This window comes from Centruroides vittatus, unplaced genomic scaffold (genome assembly GCF_030686945.1).
Source record: "Centruroides vittatus isolate TY-2023 unplaced genomic scaffold, ASM3068694v2 contig_883, whole genome shotgun sequence".
In the NCBI taxonomy this organism is placed as follows: Eukaryota; Metazoa; Arthropoda; class Arachnida; order Scorpiones; family Buthidae; genus Centruroides; species Centruroides vittatus.
In genome coordinates, this window is record NW_027122575.1 from 151,463 (window position 1) to 166,806 (window position 15,344).

Genomic DNA, 15,344 nt, shown 5'->3' on the forward strand with positions numbered 1-15,344 from the left:
AAAAAAAAATCTGAATAGAGTAACATGTAATTTTACAAAGAACTATTCTATGTCAAACATTCATTCATTCACTCTCTCTCTCTCTCTTCCTTTCTTTCTTTCTTTCACACTATACCAATTTATTACTTTATTGCTCTGCTAATCCTTTACTTTTTGGTCTAATTGTAAGCACGTATTCAAGCATACTGAGCACTCTTTTTCATAAATAATTCTTTTATACAAAAAAATGGTAGCGATGAAATGCCAGGTTAATATAATAAGTAGTGATGGGACAATTAATCAGAATTGGAAAAAAAATCGGACATTTTCCAGGTATTGGAATGAAAATCGAAAAAATATCATCATGATTCTTCCACATTTTATAAAAAAAATTGTTTGTTTCAGCTGAAGATTACAATTTTTAAAATTACAATATTAACAGTCTAGTATTAGTTTATTGGAAACTTTTGTGTCAATAAAGCAGAGAATACACAATACACAAGGTGATGTCCATCACAGCTGACTTTTCTTTTGTGTAGTCAGAGTGATGAGATATTGCACTTGGTCAGTTCTAACTGTCCCCATTTTAGGGGAGATAGGATGACTTTAGGATTGCCATTCAGCTGGCATTGGGCCAGCTTGACCAGAAATCTGTATACATATTAAAGCAAAATGTTCCATCACCACCACACACAATGTAAATTTAACAAATAATTTGATTTACAATTTGAAAATTTCAAAACAACTTTTAAACAGATTTTAAATACATTGTTTTAGTTTTCAATTGATTTGATTTTAATTTTAATTAATTTTATTTTATTTTTGGTATAAAGACCAAAGTTTTTAATTATTATTTTACTATTTTTAAATTTAATTATTATTTTTAGTTTAATTAAATACTATGTTAAAAATGATGGAGTTAAAACATTCACAGCCCACTGTGAAAAGTGTAAAAAAAGCGCATCTTCTCATTTACCTTCCCCTCCCCCAGTCATTGCATCTATGAATGAAGCAGTTTCCAAAGATAGTGACCCTAGATGACATAATGGGATAGTTCATTAAGTAAAAGAAAATTAGCTATAATTTCTTTGACGGTAGTGTTGCAATATTAAATTTATCTGAAATAAGATTACAAATTTATTTTGTAATACACAATAAAAGCATTATATTCACATATAAATGAAAAATTTTCAATTTCTTTTAAAAGATTAATTCTTGATTTCCTGATCATTTTCCATTCTTAAGCTTAACATTTATTAATTAATAAATGTACTGTGCTCATAATGTAAATTATTAATTTTTCTAAACTAGGATAAACTTTAGAAAACATTCAAAAGAATCAGAATCAGGAATTTTTGGCAGAATTGAAATCTGGAGAAATTTTGTTGTCCCATCACTAATAATCAGAGTATATTTTAAATTATTACTTAGAGTAGTGTTTCTCAACGGGGGCAATTTTTCCATGTTGGGGGGTGATTAGCAACAATTTATATTCTGGGGGGGGGCGAAAAACAATTTTCTGGGGGTGATATAGTAAAACATTATATTAAGAATATTTGATATTTTATTCATTATATCGTACAATAATTAAACAAATAGCATTCCTATAATCCTTCTTCCTTCCACTTTTAGGCCGTGACTCCACTAGCCGTAAAAGGGCCGTAAAACTCCTCGCCGTAAAAGCTTTTAATCACGTGACCATGATATTTTACGCCTGAGCAGGTCGTAAAACCAACGTAAAAGCGAGTTGAGCAGTGTTCAACTTTTGAAGTGAATACGACCGTAAACCAGTACCATCCACCAATCAGAAGTCAGTGAAATCTAGGTCATCGTGACACGGTGCGAAAATGGTGGAAAACGAGCTTTTGTGTACGTTCTCTCGTGGCTACTCTAAAAGATCTAGAAAGATTTATCGAAAACATCCGAAAGTATTCGTGTATCTACGACAAGAGGTATCCCGATTATAATAATGGATGCCTAAAACACGCGATATGAACGGCCAAAGGAAAATCCTTCAATTTAGAGGAGTATATAATAAAAAAGCTAAGCTTATAAATGCTGTATATTATCTTAACAATATAATAATAAAAGTCAATATATGAAAGTAAAGATATTACTTTCACTACATTTGTAATTATAGTATAGAGAAAACTCGTAGAATATAATTATTGTCTTTATATCGATATATCACGTATACACCGTAATAGTACTGTCGCCGTAAAAAGCTTCGCTAGCTGGAACTCCACCGCAATCCGAGCGCAAATGCAAATAGGTCACGTGATTAAAAGCTTTTAAGGTGAGGGGTTTTACAGCTAGTGGAGTCGCGGCCTTAATCCTTTTCTGTCACGTGGCAGGAATTATAATATTTGGGGGTCCTAATTAGCCGAATGACAAAATTTTTTTCAAAGTGAAGGGGGCAATACTACGTAACGGTTTTATCAAAGGGGGCAACAATTCGTTAGAGGTTGAGAAACACTGACTTAGAGGCAGGAGACTGAGTTGGATTTTTTAAAATTCTGTAAGTCAGAGTCAAAGGCTTGGTCTACCAACTCCACAGCCTGGATAAAAGCTTTACATAATCTACCACACTGTAAACCCTCCATTTATAAAAACAGCCATTGCTCCATAAGTAATAAGCGAACCCTACAATATTTCCTAAAAACTGTGTGTGTACGAATTGAAAATGTGTTATAAAATAAAGTTAGATTCAAGCGGAAATTACAAATTAAGCAATAGATACTATATAAAAATTAATATATACTTCATACAACTTTTATATGAAGTAGATTTTTACTACAAATACAATAGTAAACTATGATACTAATTTAATCAATGAAGATCAATCTTTTTTTGCACTTCAATAAAAAAGCATTACAACAGAAAACAATTATTATTATAGACTTAACTTTTCATTTATTGGCTTTTTCAGCAACTAATTATTTTTAAAATCAATAAAGTAGTAAAAATATCATAACCAAAATAATTGATGATGTAGAGTTAATCTTAAAATTCAATATATTTACATATTTTCAATACTGACTTTTTCTTGACAAAATATACATAAAAAGTAAAAAACTGTTGCAATCAATTTAAAATTTCTCCTGATTTAAAAATAAAAATGTAGGTTATAAAGATAAAATGCCAAAAAAATTATAGTATTCTTTTCAAAAATCTAATATGCATACACTAAATACTGTAACATGAATTCTAAATTATTAAAAAATTTCTAAACTTTTAATACAGTCAATATACACACACACATTTTTGTAAAACAGTGTATTTTTATGTTAGATGAATTCTGATTCACCTGAAATCCAATCACCAATAATCCCATGAATTGAGTGACCTCTTAACTTCATCAGTAAAATATCGACCTTTAACAACCTTTAAAAATTAAAACAGATCTATTACTAGATAATAAACTTTTGATTTAACTCAAGACTAATATCATGAACAAGATACTATTTCAGGTTAAAAATTTCATTTAATTCTGGTGACTGGATTTTTAGTTTATTTCTTACATAATGATTTTAGAATTAAATTATTCCTATTCACAACTATTTGTAATATAATATACTGCATTACAGTTATATGAAACCAAAAATAAAATCGAGTTTATGATGAGTTAAGGAAAAAGTATGTAAAATTCCATTATGTAATAATACTAAACTAAAAAACTTATACTATAAATGAAAAATTAATTTTTTATATAATGTTACTCAACATAAACATTTTTTTAAACTTTCATATCCCAATATTTAACGATATTTGAATACTAAAAAGATATTTGGTATTATTATTCTTTATCAGTTAATTATTTCTAATTCATAAATGAGTATGTACTGTACAAAATAATTTAATTGTTATAAATTTAAATATTACTAGATGAAACAAAAAAGAACCCTCTGAAATATGAGTAGCATGAGGAGTTTGGCAATGTTAAAAGTCAGACTTGCCAGTTATGAAACCAGCCATGCTTGTTACTGGTCTGCTATGGATTAAAAAAAAACTTAAATCTTGGAACAATTATTTATTTTGAACTTGAGAGAGAACATTTGAAAAAATCTCAGCAAATGAATATCAACATCTGATCATTAGAACTGTTTAAAAACTAGACATGATTTAGGATATTTTCACCAACTGTCATCTTATTTTTCAGTAAACTTTTCTTTTTTGGGTAACTTTCCACAATAAAAATTCTGTTATAGTAGAAGGTGTGAAATCGGGGGGGTGCCGAATAAGTCGGAAACCCACTCGATTGTCACCAATGTGTGAGATCCCGGGGAGGTAAGAGTTTGTCGTACCTCTTTTTCTGGCGACTCACGTGTCCAGGATGGCTGTTACGTCGACGGCGTGTTACGCGTTACGCGAGTGGAGGAGGAGGAAGGATGGGGCCGACGATAAGGCGAAGCCGACAGTCAAGAAAGACACCATTTTATAACAAAACAAGATTTATTAAACTCGAAACGAACAAAACTACACGTCTACACATCTACCCTCATAAACAAAAGGGGGTCCGGAGAGAGAGAGTTTACAAATATATGCTCATACCTCTTAACAAGTCCGTAATAGACAGAGTCCGGTGAAAGTCCCGGTAGGTTGATATTCACTCAGAAGTGACGATAAAATTTGGCTGATGGAGAATCCGGTAATGGGCCGATGGCACGTAGAGCTTGTTTTTTCCGTAGGCAGGGCAATGGCACTTAAAGAACTTAGAAACTTTTGAGAGTCCGGCAGATGGCGTAGTGCACGTCGTAAAAGCGCGATGAAGGAGCCCCTTAGGGGGGGAAGGAAGCGTCTTTTATAAGTTTTGGATGGGAAAACTTGTCACGTGATCGAAAACGAATCACTATTAGGGCCATAGGTGTTCCCGGGATATTAAATAAACGACTAGTTCGGACGCTAACTATAAACCATCGTGCAAGATGATCTACCTGCTCCGAAGGAATAACGGTTTGTTGATAGTTAGGGGACAATCATTGCCATTCGAGGGTCAATAATTTCCCGGGTATGGAATGTTGTTGATTAAGTTGTTTATAACTGGAGTGAACAAATTCAGAAATTTCTAGGTTTTTAACTTCCAGATTTCACAAAGGCATTTAGTTATAACAAAACTTATTTTAACCAATAATAATAAACTAAACTTAAAAACCACTTTTGCATGAGTAGTCAGTCAGGTACCATTAAATTATTTGTGTCACTTTTGCAAATTTTCTTTTCATTTCATCACCCAATACATTTACTAAGCAGAAATGAAGAGAAGTAATTTAAAAATATTTACTCAAAATTTATTCAATTCAAATTTTAAAATTTTCAAAGTTTAATATTATTTCTGACAGTATTTCTAATCTAACCTTAATAATTAGAAAGTAAACCATTCCTCAATGATTTTCATACTGGTTCAAATAATATTAAGTACTAATAATCCTCTCTTGTATAGTTTGGAAAGGTTTTTACTGGATTATGGAATTGTCTTCATTTCAACTACTTGTGCTTGATCAGAATATTTAGTGTATTCAGTTGAAAGTTGTTTTTGAAATAGGAAACAAATACTTGAGTTATAATAAAACTTAAGTACTTAAAATTCAGGGAGTTTATGAAAATACTGTATAAACCTCAATTCAAATTAAACAGTTTAACAAATTTGATTTAACATGTAAATCCCTATGCTGGACGATTGAGGAAAGAAAATGATTTCAAGGTGGCTGAGGTTAGGCATTCAGAAATCACTACAATTTCTCTATTTCTGAAACAATGATGATGTAAATTATTTGACATGTACAGTACCTTATTAAATGGAAATACAGATGCATATCTTAAAAATTCAATTTAGGTACCAGTTCCATTCACTAGTGACGTTTCCTCAGATTGAGATGTAGACGGACAGCCACTTCTCTGTGCATTCACAACCAAACATGTGATCATTTTAGTTTTAAATGACAAATCTTGGTTGTTTCCAGATAAATTGTGGCATAATGCCCCATCACCATATACCATCTCTGCATGGGAACCACCAAATTCTTCACCTCGTAGCATGCAGCATCTGTGCTCATTCCTGATTAGACAAGTGGTCAACCATCTTTTCTGTCACTGTACGTGCAGCCTCTCTACGTCAATACCCACAACACTGATGTAGAAATTATAAAATTCCATTGATTGATGTACATGCACATACAAATTTTATTACAATTGCATTATTATTACAAAAATTATACCAATTTTTCAATGCCTAGTTACTTTCAACTTACCCTGTAGTATAGGAAGAATTATAAGCTAATCGGCATTTATAGGTAAAACAGACTGCCAATATTTGATAATGCAATAAATTATATATATTCACATAAAGCTTTGAACAGAATATTTTTAGCATTTATACACAATAGTCTGTAATAACATTAATGAAAATATTGTCATAAAAATTTTTTGATCTACAGGGAAGTGTACACTCATAATATTAATTTAAATCATCAATTTAAGAGAAATTTTTAATTATAACCACTCACGATAAAAAAATGTGACAGTAGTCTTACAACCAAATAGAGCTACACATCAGAAAGTTTATTAATTAATACAATAATTTCAAAAAAATAATTTATCATCATTTCAAATGCTTATATTTCATATATAAATGTAATTAAAATTATTTTGTAAAGGAAATTTATATTATTTATTTTATAAAAACAATATGCACTTAAATAAACTTTTTATTATTTATATTAAAGTTAAACAATCATACATATATATGTCTCTTTAATCTGAAAAAATTACAAGAATTCCAGTAGACTATCTTACAGCCTTTAGGTCAGGAACATCCTTTATTAAAGATACAGGTTACATATGCATTTCAGGCTTATTTTATCTTTAAGCCCCTCTTCAGTGCAATACCAAAAAATTTAAAACAATCAGTAATATAACAATATAACATGTGCAGATTATATCCTCTGATATAAAGACCTATTTTATCATACAAAAAAAGGTTTCCACGATTTTTTCTTACAAATCTGTCTGTCACACTCATATGACACTTCTGGGTTTTTTTACATTATTACCGATCCTTATTCAAAACACATAAATAAACCATAAAAATTTAATATATAAATATTTTTATAATACAAGGAAGTTTTTTCTTTTTTAAAAAATATATTACCTTTAAAGTGGACGTATATCAATTATATTAAAATTCTAAACAATCACTAAAAATTCCTGAAGATACATTTTCAATTTCAAACAGCAGTAAGGTAACTGTAATTATAGTAACATTCTAAAAATTATTTACAAAAATAAAAACTTTTTTTTAAAAAAATTACAAAATACATACTGACATTAATATTTTTTCTCAACTCATAATACATCAAGCTTTACATTATGGTGTATGACGCTTACATTATAGAGAGGTTTCAAGGTCGCATGTCACGTGATAAAACACACGTTTGCTCCGCCCATTCGCCATTTTTGTGGTAGTTTTCGCTCGCTTAGCTTGCACGTGGTCTGTTATTCGACGACTTTTTTTAGTTTAAACGTACAGAAATACTGCAGTTCTATTATCATGGATTAAGTTAAAAAAGATTCTTTTCTTGCAGGCTATTCTAGCAGTCTAACAGGACGAGATACAGCTCTGTACGAAAAGAAAATTTCGTTATGTCAAGGCGATCCATACAAAGCCAGTTTATCAGACTTCGTCATAGATCAAGAGTTGTGGCCGAAAGTAGAATTTGGTGAAATTATAAACTATTTGGTTTTGACAACAAATTTCTACACCCTGTCACAAATGAAAGCTTATAAATCTTTAGAGGCCCATAACTATTTAACAAGTGTCTGGGTTTCTCCTGATATAAAAGTAAAAGTAATGAATAACAGCGAAGTAATATTGCTTGGAAAGATTGTTTTCTTTTGTTTGTTTAAACTCGTGTTTTTACGTATTTCTTAACTAAGAATTTTTGTCTGAAAGTAAAAGTCTAATTAAAAACAGCTGTGGAAATTTTTTAATTCAAATTGTTCAGTACCTTTATTTTCTAGTTGAAACTAGCATATAATAAGCCTACTTGCTTTTAGTTTTAACGTGTAATGTTTATAAGTTTGCACTAGCTAAAGCCTGAAATTACATTAGTTATTCGTTTATAAATGCACTATACCTAACTAAATTAATATAAGCAAATCAGTAAACTCTTTTAGGTTTTAAAATATAACTTAGTGTTTATTAACGTAAATATTGAAATGAAATGTTTCTGACAAACTCTTGTATTGATATTCACTTTATTCGTAACGAAATTTTTCCGGTTAATTCTCGAGAGCCATGCAGTTTGCCTTCGTCGTGAAAGCTCCTCAGTTTGGGATCCTTGATGACAAATAATGCCGGGAATTTTAAAAAATGATGTTCCTTTGTTCTTGAGTGAACTAGCATTACACCCAATTACACAACAAATCACCATAGTGATATTCGCGACGAAAAAAAACAACACAAGAACTCCAGTTAAAGCGCACGTGAACACACAGAAAACGTAAACAAGTCACAGAGTCACAAAGATGGCGCTGGACAATTGCGCATGCTCATGACGTCACTCGTGATGTCGACATGAAACCTCTCTATAGGGAAATTTTTCTTGTAACACTCTCTATCAAACTGTACCATTGCTGATCTATTTGCATACCATTAGAGATATTGATTAAATTTTTACTATTAGATTTTATAATTTCGATGTGTTTTTTTAAATTTACATTTATAAATTTTTTTTAAATGAAGGATTTCAACACTGTATAAGTATAAAAAAAACAACGTTTAACAAATTACTTTGCCTTTCGTTTAGATTTCAACACTGTTTCTATCAATCTGACAGTTACTATTTTTCATATGACTAAACCAAGGAAAATTATTATATATTAACCTTATCGCTGCTTTGTGTTCCTTAATCCTTAACTCTAAAATCCTGATTGTTTTAAATTTTTTGGTATTGCACTGAAGAGGGGCTTGAAGATAAAATAAGCCCAAAATGCTTATGTAACCTGTATCTTCAATAAAGGATGTTCCTGACCTAAAGGCTGTAAGATAGTCTACCAGAATTCTTGTAATTTTTTTGGATTAAAGAGATATATATATATGTATGAACGAATAAACAGCTACCATAACAGATATTTAAATTAAACAAACCTTTTTGGGCATCTCCTCTTCTAATTGGTTTAGGCATTTGTACACTCAGGAAGTTTTCTTAATACAATGGAAAATACTAAATTTAAAAATAATTTATGACTTAATAACTAAAATTTAATATTTAAAGATTTAATTTTTACAAAAATTTATTTTAAACAGAAAAAATTAGCACCAATTATTGAAAATAATGTTTAAATTATTTAAATAGATAGATTATTGCTTTCCCGGCAGTTATGTATACATAACAAAGAAAAGTATAGGAATTGTATCAAATTTGACCATCTGAGTTTTTTTTTGCAAATCTCTGTTTTGAGACCACCTGAATCCAAAAAAATCAAAAAATGGCAAAAAAACTTTATCTACTTCACTTAATATCTCAGGATGAGGTAAAGATTAAGTAACAAAATTTAACATGATGGCTTATATATCAGGGGCATTGGTGCTATTAAATTTGTGGTTAAAGGTGAAGCGGTGGGGAGATAAAGTCATGCGTATCTCCAGTAGGATCATCAGAGTTAACAATGATTTTACTCATTATTAACATTTATTCTTTATAAAACTCATCCCTACTCTCAAAATTAAGCTTTTTACCATTTTATAGTAATTAATAATATAAAAAGTTTTTAAAATAAAATCTCATATACAATTTGAATTGTTTTTCTGGGAAAGTTACACAACTTGTTACTGTAATACATTTATTTATATATATATAAATGTATTACAGTAACAAGTTGTGTAACTTTCCCAGAAATATATATATATAATATAGTCAAACCTGTCTATAATGGAATTCCACAGCACCAAGCAATTCTTCCATAAGTATGTTTTTGCTATATACAGGCTACCTACTACAGTTATCCTTTGATTAAAATGATTAATTAATCCCTCAATGCTACCATGTATATCAAAATCATGTTAATCAAATACAGTTCAGTATTCAACAGAACAATCAACAACTGCTAAAATAAATTTTTGATTAATAACAAATAATTTTTACTTCCACTTTAATTTTGTCATCTGTAAAAAAGTTTTCTATAAGACAAGTAAGAATTCACTTCTTGGAATGATAAAAATAGTTTTCTATGATAAAAATGAGTAATTAATTTAAAAATAAAATGAAACCTTAGAGCCGTCTACTCTTGTTAGACAAAATTGTTTGTTTGTTTTTTCACTTAATGCATACAGAATACAATTATCATCATATTGTACAACCATTTCAAGTGGATAAAGTGTTTCAACAATACATGTCTGTGACACACTAAGATTTGTTTAAAGTTCACAAGTTGTTGTTTGTGGATTTTTAACAATTTCTTCCCGCAATTTCTCTTTGTCAACAGCTTTTGGGGCAGCCTGTACATTTTCTATCCTTTAGTTCAAAATTTTCCGAATAAAACTTTCAAAACCACATTTGACATGTTTGAAATTCAAAAGCATCTTCCCCATACGAGTATTTTTCACTCTTTGCATATCATTAAATTCTTTACAAAACATAAAAAACATACATAATATGCCAGATATGCATTTTACCTGCAGACATTTTGATTTGATTTTATTCAAACAAATGTGAGGTAAAAAGTTTAAAATAGGCTTCTACACAAAGAATAAATCTGGACTCAGCAATAATGTGTTAAATTTCACAACTGTTATAATTAAATCACATATCTGTGTTAAGAGTAAAGACAGCTGTTAAAAATACACAATATAACTTTCCATTGAGCAAGGAATATGGAATTTTCTGTTATACAGCCTGATTTTCCTTTCCATTTTTGTGTTAGACAGGTTCCACTGTATACAAGTTAATTAATTTACATTAATTTTTGCAGAAAATTCAAGAAACCAAAGAGATCATCCATTAATGATAGGTTTTTACTATAGTGTGTCTCAAAAGTATAGATAATCAATATTTTACTATTTTTCAGAATTGTTAGGAATTTAAGAGAAATGAGGATGACTTCATTTGTATATTCAAATTATTTGGTGTGTCTCGACTAGCAAAGGTGTTGGCGCGTTTATCGCAAGAGAATTTTGATACTACTTTCTCTGATAGTGGTTTGTTCGTAGGTGAATATGCAACCTCAATCGAAATGGATCTACAAAAAAAGACTATCCCTGATAGTGATATTATATTTATTGTTCATTTTGGGAATAGAATCTAATCCAGGTCTGTTGTCTAGATCACCGCAATATGGTGGCCATACAGATATGCAAAAGAAGGGGCGGGGAGGCCTCGCAATGTTAATCCTAAAGTACCAGAAAAAACGAATATAGCTGAAATTGTACTCAGTCAGGAAATTCATCCAGAAGAACAAGATTATGATAGAGATGAACTAATCGACGTGAGATCTCCTAAAATACAAGATTATTTCCACACCATCCGAGGAATAGACACTTCAACAGCAGAAGAACCAAGATACTCGTTGAAATCCATTTATGAGTTAATTCAAGAAAAATTCACTCAACTAAATACCGAATTACAAAATATTAAAACAGAAGTCAATATACTGAAAGAAGAAAATAGAGCTTATCAACTGGAATCCAAAAAAATGGCACAGAAACTGGAAGAAATTGACTCACTAACTAAGGATAATTCTCACACTAAAGGTATGCTAGAGTTTGAAATAGATCAGTTATTAAATGAAAAAATGAACAAAAACATAGTTATTATGAATATTCCTTTTAAAACTACCGATTACCTAAATGAAATAGAACAATTTATTAGAATAGAACTAAGAATAACAAATAGTTCTATAGATAGTTTAATTAAATTAACAAATAATGAATACAAGCCCATGGTGAAAATTGTATTATCCTCAACTTATGAAAGAAATTTAATACTTAAAGAATTTTGGTCTAAGATACCTAAAATTAATTTACAAGAACGGAAAAAAATAATATTCAAAACAGATCTTTGCAGAAGATCGAGATTGAGGAAAAAAAAAGTTGATTCCAATAGCTCAACAAGAAAAAGCTAAAGGTGTCAAAATAATAATTAGAGATGACTACTATATAAATAAAGAGACTATTTACTCATATGATCTTAATCTAGAAAAAGCAATACAACTAAAGAGTTTTTTAGGACTAAGTTAAATGGTTCATCGCATGTGCACACAATAAAATCTTATACTCCCATAGAACCCTGGAGAACAGATGATATCGCTAGCCAAGAAATAATAGAAAATAGTAATCAAAATAGGCATAGTTTAGACCAGACGAATATAGCTATAGATTGGCAACTAGAAGTAAGGCCTAATACTAAAAGAGATAATTCTAATATTCTCATTGGTTTCTGGAATATAAAAGGACTCCATAGAAAACTATATTCAAACATATTTCAAAGTTACTTGGAATCTAATGCAGTAATTGGTCTCTCTAAAACTTGGTCGATCCAGCTAAAAACAGAAGACAAAACATATTTAGAATGAACATTCCTGGTAATAGAAAGTAAAGGTCAAAGAAATAGTATATTCGGTCGTCCTTCTGGAGGATTATTGTTGTTAATTAAGAAAAATCTAGGAGAATTGAAGTTTTGGAATGTTGGTAATAATTACATCCTAGCTGAATTAGAACTTTGTCAACGATTATCTACACTCTGGGGAGAAACACGATTAGGACTTATTCTTATATATTTACCATCAAATACTGATAAAAAGTATATCTTACTAGAAATCCAAAATATGATAATACAGAGAACTAATATGACAGAGCTGTGGATAATAGGTGGAGACGCTAACAGCCGAATAGGCGAAATAATGAACACAAAACATAACAATAATAATGGAATAATTGATAATATTAGAATGTCTAAAGATAAATAAATTAACTCAGGAGGGAAATTATTATTACAATTTGTACAAGATAATCGTTTATATATACTCAATGGAAGAGTCCCTAATGATTACCCCGCTGAATACACCTTTCTGTCTAATGTTGGCAAATCCACAATCGATTATATAATTTGTTCAGAATTCGTCCTAAATAAGATCAAGGATTTCAGGGTTTTAGACAACAATATTTCAGACCATTTTCCTGGGCAACTAGAATTAGTTGGTCTTCCACACGAAAACAAGGATGGCCAAACTCAAAAAAACAGTCGAACCCCTAAAAGAGAGACGAGAAGATTTAATTTGACAAAATTTAAAAATGAATTCAATAACAAATTGTCAGAAATGTTAGACAGTGATAGTAATTTAACGACTATACAGAAATACAACAACTTAGTGGAAATAATTGACCAGTTCCATTATAAAATCTCCAGGAATAATAAAAGAATACAACCTAAACAAACTTGGTTAGATAAGAGTTGCTACCTTCACAACATTAAAAAACAACATAGCTTACAATACTTTAGAAAAAATAACACGGAATCAGCGTTGAAAGAATATATAAGGAACAAAAAAATTTACCAAAATTTAATAAAAGCAAAAAAGAAGAAATACTATTCAGAAATAAGTGACCAACTATTGAAGGCCAGGGATACGAAAAAATTCTGGAGTACTATTAATCAAGTTTGAAAGAAACCGCAAGCTGCAGATCCCAGGTATTACGTGACGTTCGACAATTGGAAACAATATCTAGAAAAATTTTCCATTACTTATAAAAATAAATACAAAGAGCATAAACTACAAAGTATTACGACCACAATTCAACCAATATCAGAAATATTCAATGTAAAAAATTTATATAGCAGTATTAAAAAATTGAGAGAGAAAACTGCTCCTAGTGCTGACTCCATTACCAACTTGATGATCAAAAACTTGTCTATAGAAGGTATTCACGTATTGACTAACCTATATAATAAATTTTACTATACGGGAACAATACCTGATGATTGGAATAGTCATTTTTCAAATGATATTCAAAAAGGGAGCAAGAAACTGCCCAGCCAATTATCGGCCTATCGCTCTTTTGTATGGATTCCGCAAACTGTTTACAGCAGTATTAATGGAAAAGTTTAATGAATGGATTAATACTAATAAATTACTCAATTATACACAGTTTGCATTCACCAAAAAAGAAGGCACTCAAATCGCATTATTTACATTGACAGCTTTAGTACAATTGCAATTATATAAAAAGAGACACAAAGTTTACGCCTTGTTTTAAGATATTGAGAAAGCATATGACTCAGTGGTTATTGCAGTGCTACTAGATAAATTAAGTAAATATAGAGCAGATACTTGTATGATTAGAATAATAGACCAATTGTTTGGACACTACAAAGTAATAATAAAGCAATATGACAAGAAATGGCCGCCATTACAAGTGAACAGAGGTCTACTACAGGGTGACCCATGGTCCCCACATCTTTTTAATTTTTTCCTATCTGATATAAATAAATGTTTTGAGATAGAAGATGATGGTTTTTATATAGATGGCCAAGTTATTCATTCCATAGCATATGCAGATGATATTGTAATAGTAGCACCCACAGCAGCAGGACTACGTACAAACATCAGAAAAGTTCAAGAATATTTTGATAGACTAAAATTAACGATTAATCCAAACAAGTCATCAATTATGATATTTCAAAATGGTTCCAGACTTGCCAAAAAAAGTACATCATTCTATCATTCTATCTGAACAAAGTACAACTTAAGATAACACAAGAAGTCAAATTTTTGGGAATTTTACTGACTCCTACATTAACCTTTGAAAAGCAATACAAAGAAGCCGTTCATAAATCAAATCGACTGATAAATAACATGGTAAAACTTTTTTTGCTCAAATCAAGTTAAAAAACATATATAGCCATTTTAGATTATTTACTTCCATAATTCTTAATGCGGTAGTCTACGCTTCACCAATTTGGAGTCTAACAACATATAAAAAATTTGAAATAATCCAAAACAAATTCATTCGAAGAATTTTTACTCTGGACTATAACATAGCTGGTTATGCACTAAGAATAGAACTCAATAGATTCAAATTAACTCCCTTCCTTGTAAAAAGATTTATTAACTTTCTTTATAAAATCAAAGACAATGGCAACCTACCAACAAAATTGTTATACTTGCTGTATAAAAGGTCTTGTCAAAATCCCCGAAAAAGTTCCTGGATTAGCCAAATGAGAAATATTGTCGAGGAATACAGAGTCTCTATAACGCCATTGCTAGAAAATCTAGAAATTAGTGACCTAATTAGAAAACAACTAATCCAAAATACATTGGAAATTACTTTAGCTCAAGACATTGAAGAAATGCATAGGAGAAAAGAACCTAAA

At 30.2% G+C, this 15,344-nt stretch overlaps 1 protein-coding gene across 12 annotated transcripts in view; it reads right to left on the reverse strand.

Annotated features, from left to right (window-relative positions):
* Positions 1-15,344, reverse strand: part of LOC136983563 (serine/threonine-protein kinase VRK1-like) — a 104,317-nt gene that overhangs the window by 57,131 nt on the left and 31,842 nt on the right. For 7 of the 12 annotated variants that reach the window (XM_067280356.1, XM_067280350.1, XM_067280354.1 and 4 more), the window contains one exon: positions 9,125-9,200. In XM_067280356.1, the coding sequence (XP_067136457.1) occupies positions 9,125-9,161 (37 nt within the window). In that variant the 5' untranslated portion in view covers positions 9,162-9,200. The remainder of the gene's footprint in view (positions 1-9,124; positions 9,201-15,344) is intronic. The other 5 variants (XM_067280347.1, XM_067280358.1, XM_067280357.1 and 2 more) reach the window with 1 other exon arrangement.